Below are 20160 nucleotides of genomic sequence, written 5' to 3'. Positions count from 1 at the left end.
GCTGCCTCCTTTTATTTGACACTGTAAGGTGTGTCCTTGAAGGCAGCCATGGGGATTATGTCTTTCTCATCTCTGGCCTGCATATTCAGTATTTATTTGAAGAATGAAGACTGGAGCAATAAAATGAGACAGAGGATAGATGACCCCCAAAGCCTTTCTAGACCTCATCTGTATTATCTAACCTGGGAACTAAGGGCTGATTTTTAAGCCAGACACAGAACTACTTTACAGCTATTCTCTGTTCTTTAGGCATTTTATATACTTTCTGCCATATAATTTTTATTGCCTTCCAGAACCATTCTGAGGAACAAAATATAAGTAATATTTATTCCTTTCTAGGAAGCAAGATTTCCAGATGTAGCAAATGGATATGTTAAAGAGATAATTCATTTAAAGAATTACTATGATTTGAATGTGTAAGTATTACACCATGCTTGCTCACGTGCTCGCACTCTCTCTGTCTCTGTCTGTCTGTCTCTCTCTCTCTCTCTCTCTCTCTCTGGTGGTAAAGTATAGGTAACATTTTGGCCATTTTTAAGCATACACTTGGATGTTGTTAAACACATAACTCATTATTATGTAGCCCTCTCAACTATTGATCTCCAGAAATTATATCATCTTCTCAAGCTGAGACTCTACCCTTTGACCACTTTAACTTCCTCATCTCCTCTCTAAGCCCCCAAGCTTAGGAAAATCACAGGCAGATTCAGATGCAATAGTTTACAATGTGCGTAAAAATGTACATAGGCTCGGAAGAGAGAGAGAAAAGGGAATATATACAGTTGTATTAAAAAATAACATAGTTTTTAAAAATAAAGTCTTTAAAGAGACAGTAAAGGTAGTATAAAAAATAAGCTACATAAAGATAGATATTACACAGAGAATCTGGATTGTGTTGTCTTTGGGATTTTTAACTGCACAAAAACATTTGATTGTAAAAGCTGTTGAGTTACGCCAATATGTATATTTTAAAGATACCTTGACTTCAAAATTTGGATCTAAGGATATTTGCTTTGAATTTGATTATTCTAGGCATCTCTTATCCATGAAATCATAAAGCATTTGTCCTTTTCTGACTGAACAAACTGAGAGAAGAAAGGCCCTGGACCAGACTTGGAAGAGATGCATGCAGCTAGTTTCCATGTCTCTTGAGTGATCCTCTTCTTTAATTGTTTTTTGAGACACAGGGTCTTTTTGACTGGGCTACTCACCTGCCTCTGCCTCCTGAGTGCTGGGATTGATTAACAGTGTATGCCAATACACCCACCTTCTCATTGTCCCTAACATGATACCTCTTGTAGATCCTCTCACCTGGGTAAGAAGAGGAACATGGAAAGGGACACCTTTTCTTTTTTCTCTTCTGACCATATCTGTCATATTGTTAAGGGCCACACTACTAACACTGGACAAGAAAGGAACTGGGTCAGAGTTTTTAAGAGAAGGGATCATTCTACAAATATGCCCAAGCAAGGACAGAAAAAGAACACAGAGAAAATTCTGATTCCCTATGAGCTGACACTTTGTTGCTACTGAGCCCTACCCAGGACAGCTTCACCACTGCTGTGCTGTACTGTCCTCTGTCTAGCCTTCTGATTTGACTTGGTTACTGGATTAAAAGCCTGGATAGTTGATTTGCTTGACTCTTCACACTGTGTCATTGTGGGTTAGCTTGAAGAATTTCAACAATGATGTACAGAATTATATTCAGCTATTTATCACAGCAACACATCTTCACACAGTGTAAAATATCCCACAACACTCACTCCTATAGATATGCTCAAAGTATTTTGGGTTTTTCAAGACAGGATTTCTCTGTGTAGTTTTGGTGCCTATCATGGATCTCGCTCTGTAGACTAGGCTGGCCTTGAACTCAGAGAGATCCAAGTGCTGGGATTAAAGGTGTGCGCCACTGCTGCCTGGCTCTGCTCAAAGTGGGTTTTTTTGTTTGTTTGTTTGTTTGTTTTGGTTTGTTTTGTTTTGGTTTTTTGAGACAGAGTTTCTCTGTAGTTTTGGTGCCTGTCCTAGATCTCACTCTGTAGACCAGGCTGACCTCGAACTCACAGAGATCCGCCTGGCTCTGCCTCCCGAGTGCTAGGATTAAAGGCGTGTGCCACCGCCGCTACTTTCTATATTCTCTTGTTCCTTGAAGTTTAAGTGTCACTCATTTCAGTGACTGCCTCTTGTGGAGAAAGCTCAGAGGAGTCTGTATTTGTCGGTGTGTTCATTGTTCTTGTTCTCTTTGAGCTAGAATACTGCTGTGCAGCTTCAGCTGGCTTAGGACTTAAGATGTCTTCTACTTCAGCCCTCCTGAGTCCTGGAGTTATACATGTGCACCATCACATCTAGCAAAGTGAAACCAGAAACCTCATGTGACTGTCTTGATTATTTGCTTAGTTTTTCTGGGGTACAGCATCTTAATTCTTTACTTTTTTTCTTTCTTCTTTCTTTCTTTTTTTTTTTTAAAAAGCTGAAGCAGTGTCAGATTTGAGATCCTCCTGCCTCAACCCTCTGAGTGTAAGGTTTACATGCCACTGGTACATGTTAATTCCTTGATAAGTGTCACTAAAGACTTTTTTTTTCAAGCATTTCATATGACTCAGTGGGCAAGTATGGGATTTGGAAAGTCCTGTGAAAGTAATGAAAGTAACATTGTGTGGGGGTTTTTGCAGACTTTGTAATTTTCTTCTGGAAAACCCAGATTATCCAAAGAGAGAAGACCGAATTATTATCCACCCTAGCAGCAGCCTGCTTGCCAGCCAGGATGATGTGAAGGCAAGTATCCCTGGTGGCTTTGCCACTTGAACCCGATCTCCTCTATTGATGATGCCTTCTTGTCATCTTGAAGGCAACAAAGTGCTGTTAGCACAGAGTTTTAAAGGCAATGAGGGAAAATAGGATTTCAGAATGTTTGTAGACCTCCCTGGAAATCTCTCTGGGCTCCTTTCTTACATTGTTACTTTTATCTTCCCATTTCCTTAAAAAAATTAAGCAAATCCCTGTGCCTTTAATCCTACAGAACAAGTGCCTAACATGGGAAAAGAATTGGCCAAGCTGCTCTCTGTTGTTCTAATTGGTTTTTTTGTTTGTTTGTTTGTTTGTTTGTTTGTTTGTTTCTTTTTTGAGACAAGGTTTCTATGTAGCTTTGGAACCTGTCCTGGAACTTACTCTGTAGATCAGGCTGGCCTTGAGCTCACAGAGATCCACCTGTCTCTGCCTCCCAAGTGCTGGGATTAAAGGAGAGCTCCACCACTACCTGGCTAGTTTGTTTTTCTTAATGTTTTGTAATTGTGAATTTGTATAAAAATTGAAATACTTTGCATAAATTGTTGGTATACCTACCACTAGGACTACTACAATTTTAATTTCTTTGTACTACTACAGTTTTATCATAGCCACTCTTATATCTCCATTTATTAGAATACTTTCATCCTAAGTTGCAAAAACATTACTACACTTCTCTGCAAATACTTCAACATGCAGATAGCCATCCTTACAAGATTTGTGTCCAGCCTATTGGGCCAAATCCCATGTTAAGATGTCAAAAATTTCAAAACTTTAATTATTAGCCAATAATTGTGATCTAAGCTAATGTTAAGTATATTTTTGTGGTTCAGTCTCTTCCTCCCTTGAGATTAGGGGTTTGGTTTTGGAGTTTATTTTTGGAGAGAGATGAGTTCTTAAGGTGTAGCCTCTGCTGATCTTGTACTTATCACCACCCTCACCCCTACCCGCCTCAGCCTTCTGAGTGCCAGAAATACAGACATGTATTGCCATGTCCAAGCTTATCCACCACTTCATTTTTGTCTCAGTTTGATTACCTCCTTAATAAATACAAGAACAAACAAGGTTCTTTCCTGTAATATATACTTCTTAAAAGATTTATTTGTTTGGTTAGTTGGTTGGTTGGTTTGGTTTTTTTGAGACAGGGTTTCAGTGTATATCCCTGGCTGTCCTAGAACTAGCTCTGTAGCCCAGCCTGGCCTGGAACTCAGAGATAGCACCTGCCTCTGCATCCCAAGTGCTGGGATTAAAAGCAGGTGCCACCACCGCTCAGCTTATTTGTTGTTTTTTGTGTGTGTATATGTGCACCATGGTGTGCATGCAGTTAGCCATGGGAACCAGAAGATAGCATTGGATTCCCTAAAACTGGGGTTACAAGTAGCTATGAATTGTCTGGTCCTGGGAATCAAACCCAGCTCCTGGAAGAACAGCAAATACTCTTTAACTGTTAAGCCTTCTCTCCAGACCCTGTTATTTATAATTTGTAGAGCACTTTCTCCCTTGTGGAGGAATGTGCTCTCACCTCTAACTTTATGATTTTTGTCTCATTTCAGTTGCCTAAAGTAGACTTTTTTGACTATTCCAAATTGACTCCACTTGACCAGCGATGCTTCATCCAAGCTGCTGACCTCTTGATGGCTGATTTCAAGATGCTCAGCAGCCAGGACATAAAGTGGGCCCTACATGAGCTCAAAGGACACTATGCAATCACCCGAAAGGTACGCCCTTGGGCTTCCTTTTTGGGGTCAATCCTTAATTCTCCTGCAAAGACACAAGGTGTATAGATTACAGAGGATGGGGTGGCTTGTGATGACAAACAGCTTCAGAGTTTGCCAGGGGAAGTAGTTGCTGATCAGGAAGCACTAATGAGAAGAAATGCTACTAAAAAGCAGGGAATCCCACATCTCCATAAGGCCCTACAGGATGATATTTGTACTGTAGAAAGGAGGGTGCCTGGAATGTGATGTGTGTCTACTCACTTCATAGCTTGTTTGATTATACCAAGATCTAAATGAAACATGTTAAGAGCCATTGGTTACTAAGTCTTTTATCTATAGGTTCTCAATGTCTCATTCCTGCTTTGTTTTTTTCTTGAAACTTGTTTGTTGAAGAAAAAAAGAGTGGTTCATCCCATAGGTTTCAAGAGTCTGGATTTTTGTCAACTGTACCCCTGGGTATCATCTGATGGTCCTTATGTTCCCTGTATTTTTTCTAAATTTCTAGATCTTGAATCTGATGAAATGTAGAGGTGATTCATTTTTCTCTCTCTGAATTCAGACATTAAGGTTCTGCTGCTTACTAGTCTGTGGTTTGAGCGAGTGTCTGGTACACACTAAGCTTCAGTTTCTTGCAGTATAGAAAGGATCTCTAACACATCCATTAGAAGAACTGGATAATAGTGTAGGGCTATGACCTTGTGCCTGGCTCATGGAGGGTTTCAGTAAACAAGTTTGTGCCTTAACACTCTTAAATGTCTCTGACTCCAGTCCCAAGGGATCTAACACCCTCTCTGGCCTTTGAGAGCACTGTATGTATGTGGTGCCCAGACATACATGTGGACAGAGCACCCATGCACATAACATAAAAATAAGTCGTTTTGTTTTGAGACAAGGTTTCTCCATGTAGCCCTGGCTGTCCTGGAACTAACTCTGTAGACCAGACTGGCCTCGAACTCACAGAGATCAGCCTGCTACCACTGCCTGGCTGACTATGCGGTTTTGAAGTGGCAAGCTAAAGGCTTCTGCTCTCTTGAGGCAGCTTAGCTCTTTAGTCTGTTTTGTAGCATTTACCTTCATGATTTGAGAATAGGCTTATGCTTAACGGGTCGTTTTGAAAACTGTTCACAGTTCTCTCATGGTGATAAGGAGGTCTTAACACTTTTTTTTTAAAAGACAGTCTTATTGTGTGGCTTGGAACTTGTATAGACCTACTAGTCTTGATACCCCTGCTTCTACCTCCCAAATGGTGGGATTAAAGGAATGTACCGCCTCACCTTACTTGCTTTGGGAAAAGGAGGTCTCACTGTAGGGTTCTGGTTGGCCTGAAATTTGCTTTGTAGATCAGGCTGACTTCAAACAGATCTGCCTACCACTGACTTGGAAGTGCTGGAATTAAACCTGGTTTACACACCCTTTTTGGTATATATACTTTTTGACAAATCTCTGGGGTTTTGTTTTTTTTCTTTTCTTTTCTTTTTTAATTTTTTTTTAACCAGCATTGTTTTTTTGTTTGGTTTGGTTTGGTTTTTTTTGAAACAAGGTTTCTTTGTATAGCCTTGGCTATCCTGGAACTCCCTCTGTAGACCATGTAGATACCCCTGCCTCTGCCTCCTGAGTACTAGGATTAAAAGTGTGCATCACTATTGCCCAGCTTCAGGATTTTATTTATTAAGACTTGAGTTTGGGAATATATTTGTTACTAGGACAAATAATGTACGCTTTACTATGTTTTCTTTCTTGAGTTTTGGGGGCGGGGGTTGTAGTTAAAATTAAGGATGGTGGTGATGGTAGCAGCATTAGGCTAGATATACTCTTCAGCAAGAGGCAGAGGCAAGAAAGCAAAAAGGCAGTAGCTTTTCCCTTGAACCTACTTATATCTGGGCCATTGCTGGAAGGTGTTGCCCACTCTGGCGAAGGGTCTCCTCCTCTCAGTTAATTTCATAGGAATTTCTTTCAGAAAATACCCTTACACATCCATCTTCCCAGAGGCTTTTCTTTTAGTTGATTCCAGATTCAACCAAGATTGACTAGGATGGCTGTTTTCTTGATTTGTGTTCTCAAGCCTGTGAGCTTTACCAGCTTGGAAATTGATTCCCTCTTCAGCTTTTTTCTCAGTTATTCTGTAGATGTGACTATCTCATTGAGGCTGTTCATTGCCTGCCCTAGCCTATGTGCCGGGAATATGAAAGGAACATTTAAGGCCACTAATGGAGCAGGCCATCTTTTAATCTATTCTGTAACTTGGTCTCTCTCCATGTGTCCACTCCCCAGGCTTCCAAATTTTCTCCTGCCATGTAACTTTAATAGTCATCTTGGCTTTTGTGTGAGTGCCATGTTCCCACCTTTACCCATCCTCTCTACCTGTCCCTTATTTAAGGCATCAACATCCCTATTTGTACTGTTGCTCATTCTCTCTCTTCTCTGAGACAGGGGCTTGCTATGTAGCCTCATCTAGCCTGAAACTCAGGATCCTTCTGCCCCAGTGGTCCCCAACCCCAAGTGTTAGGAATACAGTTGTACACCACCAAGCCTCTTGGTAGCTTTTTTTTTTTTTTTTTTTTTTTTTAATCTTCTAGATATTCCTTAAGGTAACTTTGGCCATTATTTTAAATGTCTTAAAAGCCTTACCAGACTGACTGTATGCCTGACTTATAACTGTGAAGTGAGTGGCTATTCAATTTAAAAATGTAAATAAACTCAGGGAAAAGATTAGACAGTAGGTAAAAGAGCATTATTTTTGAGCTCCTAGGCAGATCTTTTCGATTCCTTACTTCCTAGTGTGCACCTAGGCTGACCCTGAAGATCTGGGGATCAGTAGAACACAAAGTAGGGTTAAGAGTGGAGCTCAGGCCGGGCGGTGGTGGCGCACGCCTTTAATCCCAGCACTCGGGAGGCAGAGGCAGGCGGATCTCTGTGAGTTCGAGGCCAGCCTGGACTACCAAGTGAGTCCCAGGAAAGGCGCAAAGCTACACAGAGAAACCCTGTCTCAAAAAACAAAACAAAAAAAAAAAAAAGAGTGGAGCTCAGTGGGAAACTATGCCTGCCATGTACAAGGTCCCACGTTCCATCCCCAGCACTATTAAAAAGAACAAGAATAAAGAAAGAAAACTAGGACACAGGGTAGCTTCCTTCTAAAGAGCTTTCAGTCTGTTTGGGGGCACAGTGTGCTAACTGCTCTAAAGGTAAATAAGAGAGCTGGGAAGCTGAGACGTCACTAGAGCAGAGCCTTGATGGAAAGATGCTTTCACCACAGCCATGATACAGATGGCTAAGAGGCAAGAAAGTAACCTAGTGCCTAAGTGTATAGACACAGGTCACAAGGCATTCTTACTCTTACTCTGTAATCTGATTATATCTGGTCTCCATAATTAGGCGTTTGGCCAACTGTAAGTGCTGATTACTAATACAACTGTTAAAGTGAGAACTCGGAGACTAATTTATAATATATGATATTTTAAAAGACATAGTTTCCTGACTAGTACTAAATGTTCATTTTAAGTGGGACTTTCCCACCTAATGAAATAATAGCCCCTCTAGGGCTCCAGTCTAGAGCCTTTTCCTCCCATTGTTAGAAGCCACCAAGCTCGGGCACCACCATTCAGGAGCTCTGAGCTCACCTTCCAAATAGCACCTTTGCTTTAATGGCCTCACTTGCAAATTGTCATTATGGTCAGAATTTTAGCAAATAGCTCTAGTTCAAAGGTGGAATGTTTAGCTTTGGGTAAAGTTAATGAATCTTTGTTTGTTTGTTTGTTTTTGGTTTTTTGAGACAGGGTTTCTCTGTGTATCCCTGGCTGTCCTGAAAGTTACTATGCAGACCAGGATGGCCTTGAACTCACTGAGATCCATCTGCCTCTGCCTCCCAAGTGCTGGGATTAAAGGCAGGCAATGAATCTTTTTTTTTTTTTTTAAATCATGTAAAAGCTGAGTTGTGGTGGCACACACTTAACCCTAGCACTTGTGAGACAGAGACAGGCAGATCTCTGAGTTCAGGCCAGCTTGGTCTACAGAGCTAGTTCCAGGACAGCCAGGCGTACAACAAAGAAATCCTGTCTTGAAAAACCAAAAGGGAAAAATGTGCATGAGTGTTTTGCCTGCATATATGTCTATGTACCACATGCATGCCTGGTGCCAGTGGAGGCTAGAAGAAGGTGTCAGATTCCCTGGAGTTACAGACAGTTGTGAGCTACCATGTTAGTGCTGTGAGTCAGACCCCTTAACTACTGAGTCGCCTTTATAGTCCAAAGTTGATAAATCATAATAAATATTCTTGCAGCTGAGTACTAAGATGTGACTTTAAGGTTGATGCATGAGGGTTTAGAAATTCCAGAAAGAGGAAATGGGAAGTTCTACAGCCAAAGGAGAGCAGAAAGGTAGCATGATGGGTGTTTGCCCTTTGCAGGCTTTGGTGGGGTTTCTGTCTGAGAATGAGTTGGCATTGTCAAAGAGGGGAACTTCAGTTCCTAGACTACACTCTCTGCAAATAAATCTAGCCTTCTTGAGGTTTAACTTGAGCTAGCCCTTACACTCTAAACCTTGCTTTCAGCTCTTGGAAAGTCCTACAAAAGAGGTAGAAGTAGAGTACGGTGGAAGGTGCCACTTCTGTCAGCTAAATAAATGCTTGTTTTTCTTTTGATACATCAACATGAGTATGTTCTTCCCCCAAGATGAACAGATTCTAAATGTGCATTTTAGCCTATGGCACAGACATCTCTTGTTTGTTTATCTCCATATAAGTGATGCATACAAACTGCAGGTTAACAAGGGTGTGCATGAGCTATGCAACATTCTCTGTCCTCCAGAGGCTCACAGTCTGGTGGAGGAAATGACTTGAAGCAGTGAAGCAAACAAATAATTATGTTGTTAATGACTGAGATGTACTCTGAAAAGAAAAATACAGTATGTTTACAGAGAACACAACAGGAAGCATGGAAGAAGACTGTAGTGTTATCTGTTAGAGGGAGGAAAATTGAAAAGAACTGGCTTACAGGGAAAGAATAAGATACCACTCTAATGAGTAGTGTTTGTGAAGCAGCCTATTTATTAGGTGGTTGAATGGACAGAAAAGGTTAGGGAAATGGCTAGAGATGAGATTTTTAAGAGTTACCAGTTTGCAGAAGCAAACCTGCATTGTGATATCTAGAGTTATCCGTCCGGTAAAGAGAACTCACACATGGGGGTGGGCTAGCAGAGGAATGAGGAAGAGTAGGTGGGAGTATTAGCACATGTACACTGCCAGGGAGGTCAGGGAGATGAGGACTCAAGTGGAGGGGTGTGCTTGACCCTTCCATTAGTATACGCATTGAATAGAAGTTGGGTCAGAAGCATGGCCTCTGTGAGTTTTGTTCATGCCCATGGGAGGGAAGAGGTTGAAACGGCACAAAGAGGTGAAGAGGGGTGAGGCTAAGAGCAGAAAGGGGAATGAGATCTTTTTAAGTGCTGATAGGAAACATCTAAGAAATGAGGAAGAAGCTGGAGTTGGAAGGAAAATGATAGACGCTGGCTTAAGGATTTCAGACTGCAGCATTTTGTAGAAAGCATTTTGTTGTTGTCACACTGGGCAGAGCTGCCACTGTGAGGGAAGATGAGATTCAAAGATTGCCTTTATATTTGTTCTTTATATTTATGATGGTAACCTTTCCTTTTCTCAATTTTTAGGCCTTTTCTGATGCTATTAAAAAATGGCAGGAGCTATCACCTGAAGCCAGTGGAAAACGGAAAAAGAGGAAAGAAATGAATCAGTATTCTTTCATAGATTTCAAATTTGAACAAGGTAATGGGAAGCTGAGTGTCAGCGATACCGTGTAAAGTTGTAATTTGGTACCTTTTTGGTGAGGCAGCTGAAGCGGGGCACAGTGTATTTGCTGTTTACAGCGGCCCAATAAGTGCAAGAGTAACTGATTAGGACCATTTGGACAGCACATCAAAATTTATAGACAGTAGCTGCAGTTGTTGACTTCCTCTTTCCTTAGGTACGTTATAGCAGGAAAAGCCTGTGCAGTGGAGAATTTTGTGTATGGACTAACTGGAAATGATGCTAATCATAAACACTGTTCTTGAGATGTCAGAATTGGCTGTATAGTTGTACCAACCTTATTCACTCATCAGTTCATGATTAATTGCTATAGAGAGCCAGTTTTGTACCTGATAGCATCACTGGTAGCCAGATTTTTATAAAATCTCTTTATTCCTTTTGGAATAACTGCAGTAAGTCTCTCAAAGAAATCACCTGGGGTCTGAGCCCCCCTCACACACAGACTGCAGGATTTTGTAACATTCCATGTGACTTGATTGTATCAACAAAGGAATTCACTGCTCTTTAGCCACATCACAAATAGGAAAGTTAGTTGCCTTCTCCTATTTGACTTTTGTTACATGTGTGTTTCCAAAGCTTCATTCCAAGTTTATCTAAATAAAAATGAGAAAGGTTTTGGATTCATGAATTCTTCATTCTAGCTCTCATTCTCTGAGGCTGTGACTCAGGGGTCAGGTCCCTCAGCAGTCTGTGGAGCAGTGCCTTTGTGACAGTCTCACTCGTCTCTGGTTATGATGTAGGTGTCTCTCACTCAGCTAAACTAATGCAGTTTCTGTCATCCCTAAGATGTAGTCAAAAGGCTGTTGTTTCTGGTGTTCAGTAGTGGAGAGCATGTTCCTTGCAATATGTTTTACCCCCTTGTTGGCCAGCTCTGTCTTTCACAAAGCTCTTCTTTATATCATGAAAAAATACACTTCATGAAACTTCTTGACACAGCTGCAGGTCATATGGTTGAAAAGAAAGGAAAACAAACAAACAACAACAACAAAAAACCAAGTGTAAAAGGGCTGAGTATCTTACCATTTCATCTACGTGTAGATGAGCTGTGATTCCAATCCTGGTGATCTGACTTCACAGCTGATTCTTAACACTATGCTTCACTATCCCTAAAGCAAAAGACTGGATTTCAAATCAGAAGTTTACATTTGTTTGTTTGTTTTTCTGAGACAGGGTTATTCTGTATATCCCTGGCTGTCCTAGAACTAGCTGTGTAGACCAGGCTAACCTCAAATTCAGAGATCTGCCTGCCTCTGCCTCCTGAGTGCTGGGATTAAAGACGTGCACCACCACATCTGCAGAAGTTTACATTTTTAAAAGCTTAAGAAGAATAAGAGGAAAAGAGGATAAATAAATGAGGAACCAGACAATAAATACTGTTAAAATTAAAAGATTGTCAAGAATAAGCCAGTAGTAATTGATTATCTGTATGTAATCATTTTCTAGGCAAATTAACAGGCGAAAACAATGCCTGAACAGGCCACTTTCTCTGGATTTTTTTTGGGGGGGGGAGGGTTTCGAGACAGGGTTTCTCTGTGTAGCTTTGCACCTTTCCTGGAACTCACTTGGTAGCCCAGGCTGGCCTCGAACTCACAAAGATCCGCCTGCGTCTGCCTCCCGAGTGCTGGGATTAAAGGCGTGCGCCACCACCGCCCAGCTTGAAGATTTCACTATTAAAAGTTTAACATATAGCCAGGTGGTGGTGGCACACGCCTTTAATGCCAGCACTTGGGAGGCAGAGACAAGTGAATCTCTGAGTTCCAGACTAACCAGGTCCACCAGGTGAGTTTCAGTACAGCCAGAGCTACACAGAGAAACCCTGTCTTGAAAAATAAAAAAGTTTAACATGCATAAAGTATGTTTGGATCTTGCCACAGTTTCTGGAAAAAAAAAATCTGGTAATATCAGGTATGGACAAGGATATGAAGCAAATGGAACCCATACATTGCTGTTGGATGGGGGTTATATATTGGAAAGACCATTTTGGGAAACCTGCAGTTATATTCTAGAGCTTAATGTAAGCTTGTCCTAACTTTCCTGTAAGCCCAGGTCTGACTGGCAGGTTGACCATTAAAAAAACACAGGGCATTCCAGCTATATCTATAATAGCTCAGAACTGTAAAGACACAGTTCTTATATGGGTAATAAACTGTATCCTCTGGGGCTGGAGAGATGGCTCAGAGGTTAAGAGCACTGACTGCTCCTCCAGAAAACCTGGGCTCAATTCCCAGCACCCACATGGCAGCTTAGAACTATAACTCTCATTCCAGGGCTTCTGACCCTCTCATGCTGGCAAAACACCAATGAACATGAAAAAATATATATAAATAAATAAAAATAAACTGAATGCTCACCTAGTTCAGTGCTGTCAGAGTAGGTGAGACTTTGCAGTTGGTGCTCACAAAGAAAAAAGTGAGGAAGGACAAAAAGCCTTAACCACAGATTAAGCATAAGGCACAAGGTCTCAACTGTGAGATGAATTGTAGGAAGCCATAGTGTCCTGCCACAGGGCTGGTGGGGTGGTGCTAAGTTGTAGAAGACAGAATAGTTGGCCTGTATTCCTAGTGAACAGTTGGCCATGTGATTTCACTTTGTTACATCTTCTAGGTAACGTAAAAATAGAAAAGAGGATGTTCTTTCTGGAAAACAAGCGTCGACATTGTAGATCTTATGACCAGCAGGCCCTCCTTCCAGCTGTACAGCAAGAGCAGGAATTCTATGAGCAGAAAATCAAAGAGATGGCAGAGGTAAGAAGCTGTGTTCTGATCTTAGAATGTGGTTCTAAAGTTCTAGTTTGCTCCCCATTAGGATGTGGTACATGGCTGGCTTTTTTAAGAGTTCCTTTGGATGCTAGGGATATAGCCCAGCTTGGGTTCCATTACTAATAGCACACACGGGTTCACTTTTCAAGAAAGTATGATTGTTCAAGCCTCTAAGTCTAGCACTAAAAGCTAAGACAGGAGGAACTTGAATTGGAGGGTTTGTTTATTCCCCCATTCCCCTATACTGGGGATTAAGCCAGCAGTTAGCATTCTACCACTGAGCTACAACATCCAGCCCAAATTTTCCCTTTTTAAAATTGATTACATGGTAAAGTTTGCTTTTAGGTTTTGGTGTTTTGAGACAAGGTCATGCTGTAAACCAGTCTGTCCTGGTACTAAATATGTGATCCAGACTGGTACTGAATTCCACCTCCATTATTCTACCTGCTTAGGTAACAGACCTGCACCACTACACCCAGCTCACAACAAAGTTTTTGTTTTTGAGTTTTTGTTTTGTTTGTTCTCTTCTCACTACATCTTTTGACGAGTTATTTATTTTTTATTTGCTTTTTTATGGAATGAAACAAGTTTTATTACTTCATGAAGCAAGCTTTTCTTTTGTGGTGAGTTTCTTCTCTTCAGGTTTGTTTTCAGCACAGCAAAGGTTTTAAACAGAAAACAAAATTATATTTTGTAATAATGCTGTCTAACTTCATGGTTTCATGAATCAAATTGATATTAGAGATTAGGGTTTTTTTTTTTACTATTTTGTATTGCATTTATTTACTGGACATGTGTATGTTTGTGGGCACATGTGTACCATGACATGTAAGATGTGTCTTCACTCCCTTCAGACACAAATGGTGAAGAAGAAAAAAAAAGATGAATCTCATTTAGCTCTATAACTTTCCCAAATATTACTAAACATTCAATTCAGTTGGAATACACATACATTAATTATTTAATAAAAATCTAGGCTCTGGTGGTACCAGGTTCTGAGTTCACAGAGACCCAAGCCTATGAGGTCATATTTTTTTGTTTTGTTTTGTTTTGTTTTGGGGATTTTTGTTTGATTGTTGTTGTATTGGTTTTTTGTTGTTGTTGTTTTGTTTTGTTTTGTTTTATTTTGAGAAAGGGTCTCCCTATGTAGTTCTTCCTGTACTGGAACTCTCTATATAGATGTGACTGGCTTTGAACTCACAGAGATAAACTTTCCTCTCCCTGGGATTAAAGGTGTATACCACCTTGTCCCACTGAGGTCATATTTCTTACAAGGATAGATAGAATTTGCTTTTTATTTATTTATTTATTTATTTATTTTTAATGTGTTAAATTTGTAGCAATAGAAAAAAAGTGGTGACCTAGCAGTCTCCCTGTACTCATATGTTTTAAGATACCAGTCTTATCTATGTGTGGTGATGTAATCCCAGCTACCCTGGAGACTGAGGCCAAGAATTAATAAAAGTTCAAGGCTACCCTAGATAATTTAGTGAGAGAGAGCCAAGGATGTGGCTGAATGGGAGAGCATTTGATTTAGCATGTGTGAGATGGTCCTATGTTTGGTTCCCGGGCCACTGAGAAAATAATTGAATATGCTGATATTAGTCGGGTGTGGGGCTTACACCTGCAGCCCTAGCACATGGGAGACTAAGGCAGGGGATCACAAGCACAAGGCCATCCTGAGCTATATACTAAGATCCTGTCTCCAAGAAAAAGTAAAAAGAAAAACTACTTTCACATGGGCATATCTTTGGTAAAGCAGTCAAAGTTAGTGTTTGTTTTTTCTTTAAATTTTGAAGTAATTCTATGCAACAACAACAACAAAAAAAAAAAAAAAAAAAAAAAAAAAACGAAAAATGCACCAGCACTCAGGAGGCAGAAGCAGGTGTATCTCTGTGAGTTCAAGGCCAGCCAGGTCTATTAAGAGTTTCAGGAAAGGCAGGCTGTTATACAAAGAAACTCTATCTTGAAAAACCAAAAAAAGAAGAAATGATTGCAGCATCTGGACATAAGAACTGATCCTGAGGAGAGGCCCTTGTCAACTGAGTTGAAAATAGCTGAATCAGCATTCTTTCTCCCCCACCCCCACCCCCTTATTATTTCTCTACCACTCACAGAATACCAGTTTTACTTTAAAGAAAACAACTGGAAAATTATGATTAATTAATATTAGTATTTGGGTGGACACTGTCTCAAAATGAAGTGATAGTTTGTATATATTGATAAAAATTCTACATCTCAAGCAAACATTAGAATTTGAAGAAAGTTTTCATCTTGATATATCCACCAGAGTCACCTTTATTAATACCACCATGGAGGGTTGCAGAGATAGCTCAGAGATTAAGAGCCCCGGCTGCTCTCCCAAAGGACTTAGATTTAATTCCCAGCACCCACGTGGTGGCTCCAACTATCTGTAACTCCATTCCCAGGGGATCTGATGCCTTCCTCTGGCCCTCTGTGGGTACCAGGCACACACATGATACACAGACGTGCTTGTAGGAAATACAACCCATACACATAAAAATCACTACAGAGCTCATCCGAAAATGATTTAGAGAATTAATGGATTCTCTGTTACTTGTAGTCATTTTTAACCTTATATCCAAGTTATCATCTGGCCACATCTGACCTGGTAGTCTCTGACCACATCCTTGCTCTGGTCTCCCTGGCCTTGTTTTTTTTTTTTGGTTTTTCGAGACAGAGTTTCTCTGTGTAGCTTTGCGCCTTTTCCTGGAACTCACTTGGTAGTCCAGGCTGGCCTCTAACTCACAGAGATCCACCTGGCTCTGCCTCCCGAGTGCTGGGATTAAAGGTGTGCGCCACCACCACCCAGCCTCCTGGCCTTGTTTTAGTTAGGGTTTCTATTGCTGTGATGAAATACCATGGAGAAGAAGGGATTTATTTGGTTTATATTACTATATCATCTAAGGAAGTCAAGACAGGAACTCAAATAGGGAAAAAACCTGCAGGCTGGAACTAATACACAGGCCGTGGAGGGGTGCCACTTACTGACTTGCTCATCATTGCTTGCTCAACCTCTTTTCTTATAGAACCCAGGGCCACCAGCCTAGGGATGGTACCACCCACAATGGGTTGGGCCCTTCAGCTAATCACTAATTAAGAAAAATACCCTCAGGCTTGCCTACAGCCAGATCATAGGAAGCATTTACTCAGTTGAGGTCACCTCCTCTCAAATGACTTTAGCCTGTGTCAAGTTGACATAAAACTATCCAGCACAGGCCTAGACCTGAAAATTTCTCCAAAGTGCTTTACTTTCTTTATTGGGAATTGTAGCTAGAGTTTTCCTGCCTTGCCCACAGTCAGGACAAATCTTTGTCACCCGCCAGTCCCACCGCTGCTCAGACCCAACCAAGTAAACACAGACTTATATTGCTTACAAACTGTATGGCCGTGGCAGGCTTCTTGCTAACTGTTCTTAGAGCTTAAATTAATCCATTTCCATAAATCTATACCCTGCCACGTGGCTCGTGGCTTACCGGCGTCTTTACATGCTGCTTGTCCTGGCAGGGACTCCTGCCTTCCTGTTCTTTTATTTTACCTCTCTGTTAGTCCTGCCTATACTTCCTGCCTAGCCACAGCCAATCAGGTTTTATTTATTGACCAATCAGAGCAACTTGACATACAGACCATCCCACAGCACAGCCAAGTGCAGACCATGTCAGACACCTGCACTCAGGCCCGTGGTCCTAATCATCCTCTATGCGGACCTGCTGGGTAAAGCCACGAGGAACCCAAGAACGGGCTCCCACAGGACATACAGAACATCCCACAACAGGGAATTTCATGCTGAGATTTCTGATTAGAATTCAATGTACAGGTTTTATTACTGCCTTTGTTTTATGGTGTGTGTGTGTGTGTGTGTGTGTGTGTGTGTGTGTAAGGATCTTGACTCTTAATCACTTAACATGATTCCTACCACATTTGAAGATTTTTAGAATCACTTGATCCCAGTGATACACACCTACAGCCCCAGATGGGAGGCTGAGTCAGGGGAATCATTTTTACCTCAGAAGCTCAGGGCCAGCCTGAGCACCATAGCAAGACTGCTGCAAAAGAAAAACACAAAACCATAAAGTTGCTAGAAACAATTTTGGTTATGCCATTAACATGAACAGTTATATTAAGGCCACTCCACATAGTTAAGTCAAGAAATGTCCAGAGAGCCCAATTCTTCTCTCACTTCCTCTGTATCTTTACTTACTTTAAGTGATTGCAAATAGGCATGGGTATTTTATTTGTTTCTCTTTCTTATCCAAAAGATAGACTGAAATAATTTTTTTCTGCCCTTTTTTTTTTTTTTTGGTTTTTCGAGACAGGGTTTCTCTGTGTAGCCTTGCGCCTTTCCTGGATCTCGCTCTGTAGACCAGGCTGGCCTCGAACTCACAAAGATTCGCCTGCCTCTGCCTCCCGAGTGCTGGGATTAAAGGCATGTGCCACCACCGCCCGGCTCTGCCCTATTTTTTAATTAAAAATTTTTTTATTTAACATACCAACCATAGTTTCCCCTCCCTCCTCTGAAATAAATTATTTTTAAAAAGGAAATAAGGCTAGCAAGATGGCCCAGTGAGTAAAGACACTTGCTGATCAAAGTGTTTGACTTCCCATGTGAAGATGTATGGAGAGAACTGGCTTCACAAAGTTGTCCTCTGACACATGTAGAGCATTATCAAGACATTTCTCAGGGAAATACTCTTCAGCTTCTGCTGTTTCACTTAGAGCATACTAGCAACCATGTAACAGTCATCCACAGAGGTCTTCCTCTTTGCTTTTTAAAACTACCTGCTATAACATTGTCTGATTAAGGTCCAGGCTTGTTTCCAGGGTTTTACTGTTTGTAACTAAGTTTATACATACATCAGTTCAGATTTATGCTTTAGGGCATCTTGGGGACAGAGATTTCTGAACATGACTTTGATAGCTAAACAAAGTGGCACACAACTGTAATCCCAGCACTTGAAAGGCAAGGGCATGCATATCTCCATGAGTTCGATTTACATAGAAAGTTCTAGGCCAGCCAGGGCTATATAGTGAGCCTCTGTCTCAGAATAAAAGTTTTGGTCAGGCATGGTGGTTCATGCCTTTAATCCCAGCACTCAAGGTGTGGGAAGGAGACAGGCTGATCTTTATGAGTTTGAGTCCAGCCTTGGTTTACATAGTGAGTTTTAGGTCAACAATGCCAAGACCAAATAGAGAGATTCTATCTCAAAAAACAAAGATTTTTTTCACTGTTGAGTTAATACCACATGCCTCCTTCATAGGCAGCCATTTTACATCTTCAGCAGCAATATGAGTGCTGATGGCTTCCCAACTTCACCAGCAAATTGTGTTATCAAACTTGGTTTTGGTCCATTTAGCTTTGTATAGCTTATGTTGTTCTTTGCTATTCCAGAATGTTTTGTGTTTGTTCCCTTATTTACTCTGCAGATTATCCTTTGGTAGCTTTTTCAACTACTAAACCATGTTAACTGTTAATAATGTACATAAATTGAAATCCATGCTAATGGCTTATGATCTTTCTACATTTGTATCTGAATGTTTGATTCTTTTGTTCTTCAGCATGAAGACTTTTTGCTTGCCCTGCAGATGAATGAAGAACAATATCAAAAGGTATTTTGAAATCTCACCAAGTTCATTTATTCTGGGTATACTTGTTGGGCTTTTGAAAGCAAACTTTTACTATGTAACCTATTGACTTGTCAGTTTGCAATTCACTCAAGTGTTACATATCTTCATACAAGACCAAAACAGAACTGAAAGGGGAGATAGATAACGTTCATTCTTAAAGAGCATGACCAGAAATTCACTAGGCAGTTACTAGAAGGGACTGTTCTGCATTCCTACACTCAGATTCCCTGTGTGTAGCCATGGGCCAGGGGTTTCTGTGCCGTATCTGACAACTTGCTTAGTGACTTTCGAGCATGTCTGAAAGCAGGCTGCTGACTGGATCTGTCTCGGTGAGCACTGACATTGCATGCAACTTTGTTTTCCTCAGTCTCTTAACCACAAGCAAGGGCTGGCTTATGGTGTCTTTACACTCCTGTCTTTGACAAGAGGAACAAATCCAGCTTTAGAAAGCTTCTTGGGCTCATGGCCATGGCAGCCATCTTTCAGTACAAACAGAAAGGGAAAGAGGAGGGGCACTCGCTATATGTTTTTTGAGGAAACATGGAGTTGTTCCTTTGGCCACTTAATGCGAATCTATAAGAAGGGTGATACTGTAGACATCAAGGGAATGGGCACTGTTCAAAAAGGAATGCCTTGTAAGTGTTACCATGGCGAAACCAGAAGAGTTTACCCAGCATGCCATGGGTATCATTGTAAACAAGCAAGTCAAGGGCAAGATTCTTGCCAAGAGAAATAATGTGCGTATTGAGCACATCAAGCACTCTAAGAGCCAAGATAGCTTCCTGAAGTGGGTGAAGGAAAACGACCAAAAGAAAAAGGAAGCCAAAGAGAAGGGCACTTGGGTTCAGCTGAAGTGCCAGCTTGCTCCACCCAGAGACACACACTTTGTGAGGACTAATGGGAAGGAGCCTGAACTGCTGGAGCCCATTTCATATGAATTCATGGCCTAATGTACAAAAAGAAATAAAAGACTTGGACTGTAAAAAGAGCCTGGTTGGCCTCAAAACTTGAGTTTCTCAGTGTCCTAAGTATGGTCATTACACATACATTGTTATGATATCCAGCTTCTGATCCAGGTTTAGATAGCAAAAAAAAAAAGTTTGTTGTTATTTGGTGTCTCCCAAGAGTCAGTTTTGACCTCATTGTGTGTCTGGTGCATGGAAGTATATAGGGCTGTAGATGAAGCCTCAGTTCTTGAATGGGGTACAGGGGAGTTTACATGTATCTTCTTTGGCTTGCAGGATGGACAGCTGATTGAGTGTCGCTGCTGCTATGGGGAGTTTCCATTTGAGGAGCTGACACAGTGCGCCGATGCTCACTTGTTTTGTAAAGAATGTCTCATCAGATATGCCCAAGAGGCAGTATTCGGGTCTGGAAAGGTAAGAAGTATGTTATGCACATAAATATGAAAAATGACTATGCTTATAAACAGGTGCACTTA

At 41.0% G+C, this 20160-nt stretch overlaps 1 protein-coding gene and 1 pseudogene across 18 annotated transcripts in view; both read left to right on the top strand.

Annotated features, from left to right (window-relative positions):
- Rnf216 (ring finger protein 216) overlaps positions 1–20160 on the top strand; it is a 129636-nt gene that overhangs the window by 24807 nt on the left and 84669 nt on the right. For all 18 annotated transcript variants that reach the window (XM_076560806.1, XM_042268311.2, XM_076560801.1 and 15 more), the window contains 7 exons: positions 340–416; positions 2670–2772; positions 4335–4499; positions 10158–10272; positions 12919–13058; positions 18651–18701; positions 19961–20098. In XM_076560806.1, coding sequence (XP_076416921.1) covers positions 340–416; positions 2670–2772; positions 4335–4499; positions 10158–10272; positions 12919–13058; positions 18651–18701; positions 19961–20098 — 789 coding nt within the window. The remainder of the gene's footprint in view (positions 1–339; positions 417–2669; positions 2773–4334; positions 4500–10157; positions 10273–12918; positions 13059–18650; positions 18702–19960; positions 20099–20160) is intronic.
- LOC107399437 (large ribosomal subunit protein eL21 pseudogene) lies at positions 18958–19800 on the top strand (annotated as a pseudogene).

The sequence above is a fragment of the Peromyscus maniculatus genome, chromosome 23 (genome assembly GCF_049852395.1).
Source record: "Peromyscus maniculatus bairdii isolate BWxNUB_F1_BW_parent chromosome 23, HU_Pman_BW_mat_3.1, whole genome shotgun sequence".
Lineage (NCBI taxonomy): Eukaryota > Metazoa > Chordata > Mammalia > Rodentia > Cricetidae > Peromyscus > Peromyscus maniculatus.
The sequence above is the reverse complement of the archived record's forward strand: the minus strand, read 5'-3'. Positions and strand labels throughout refer to the sequence as shown.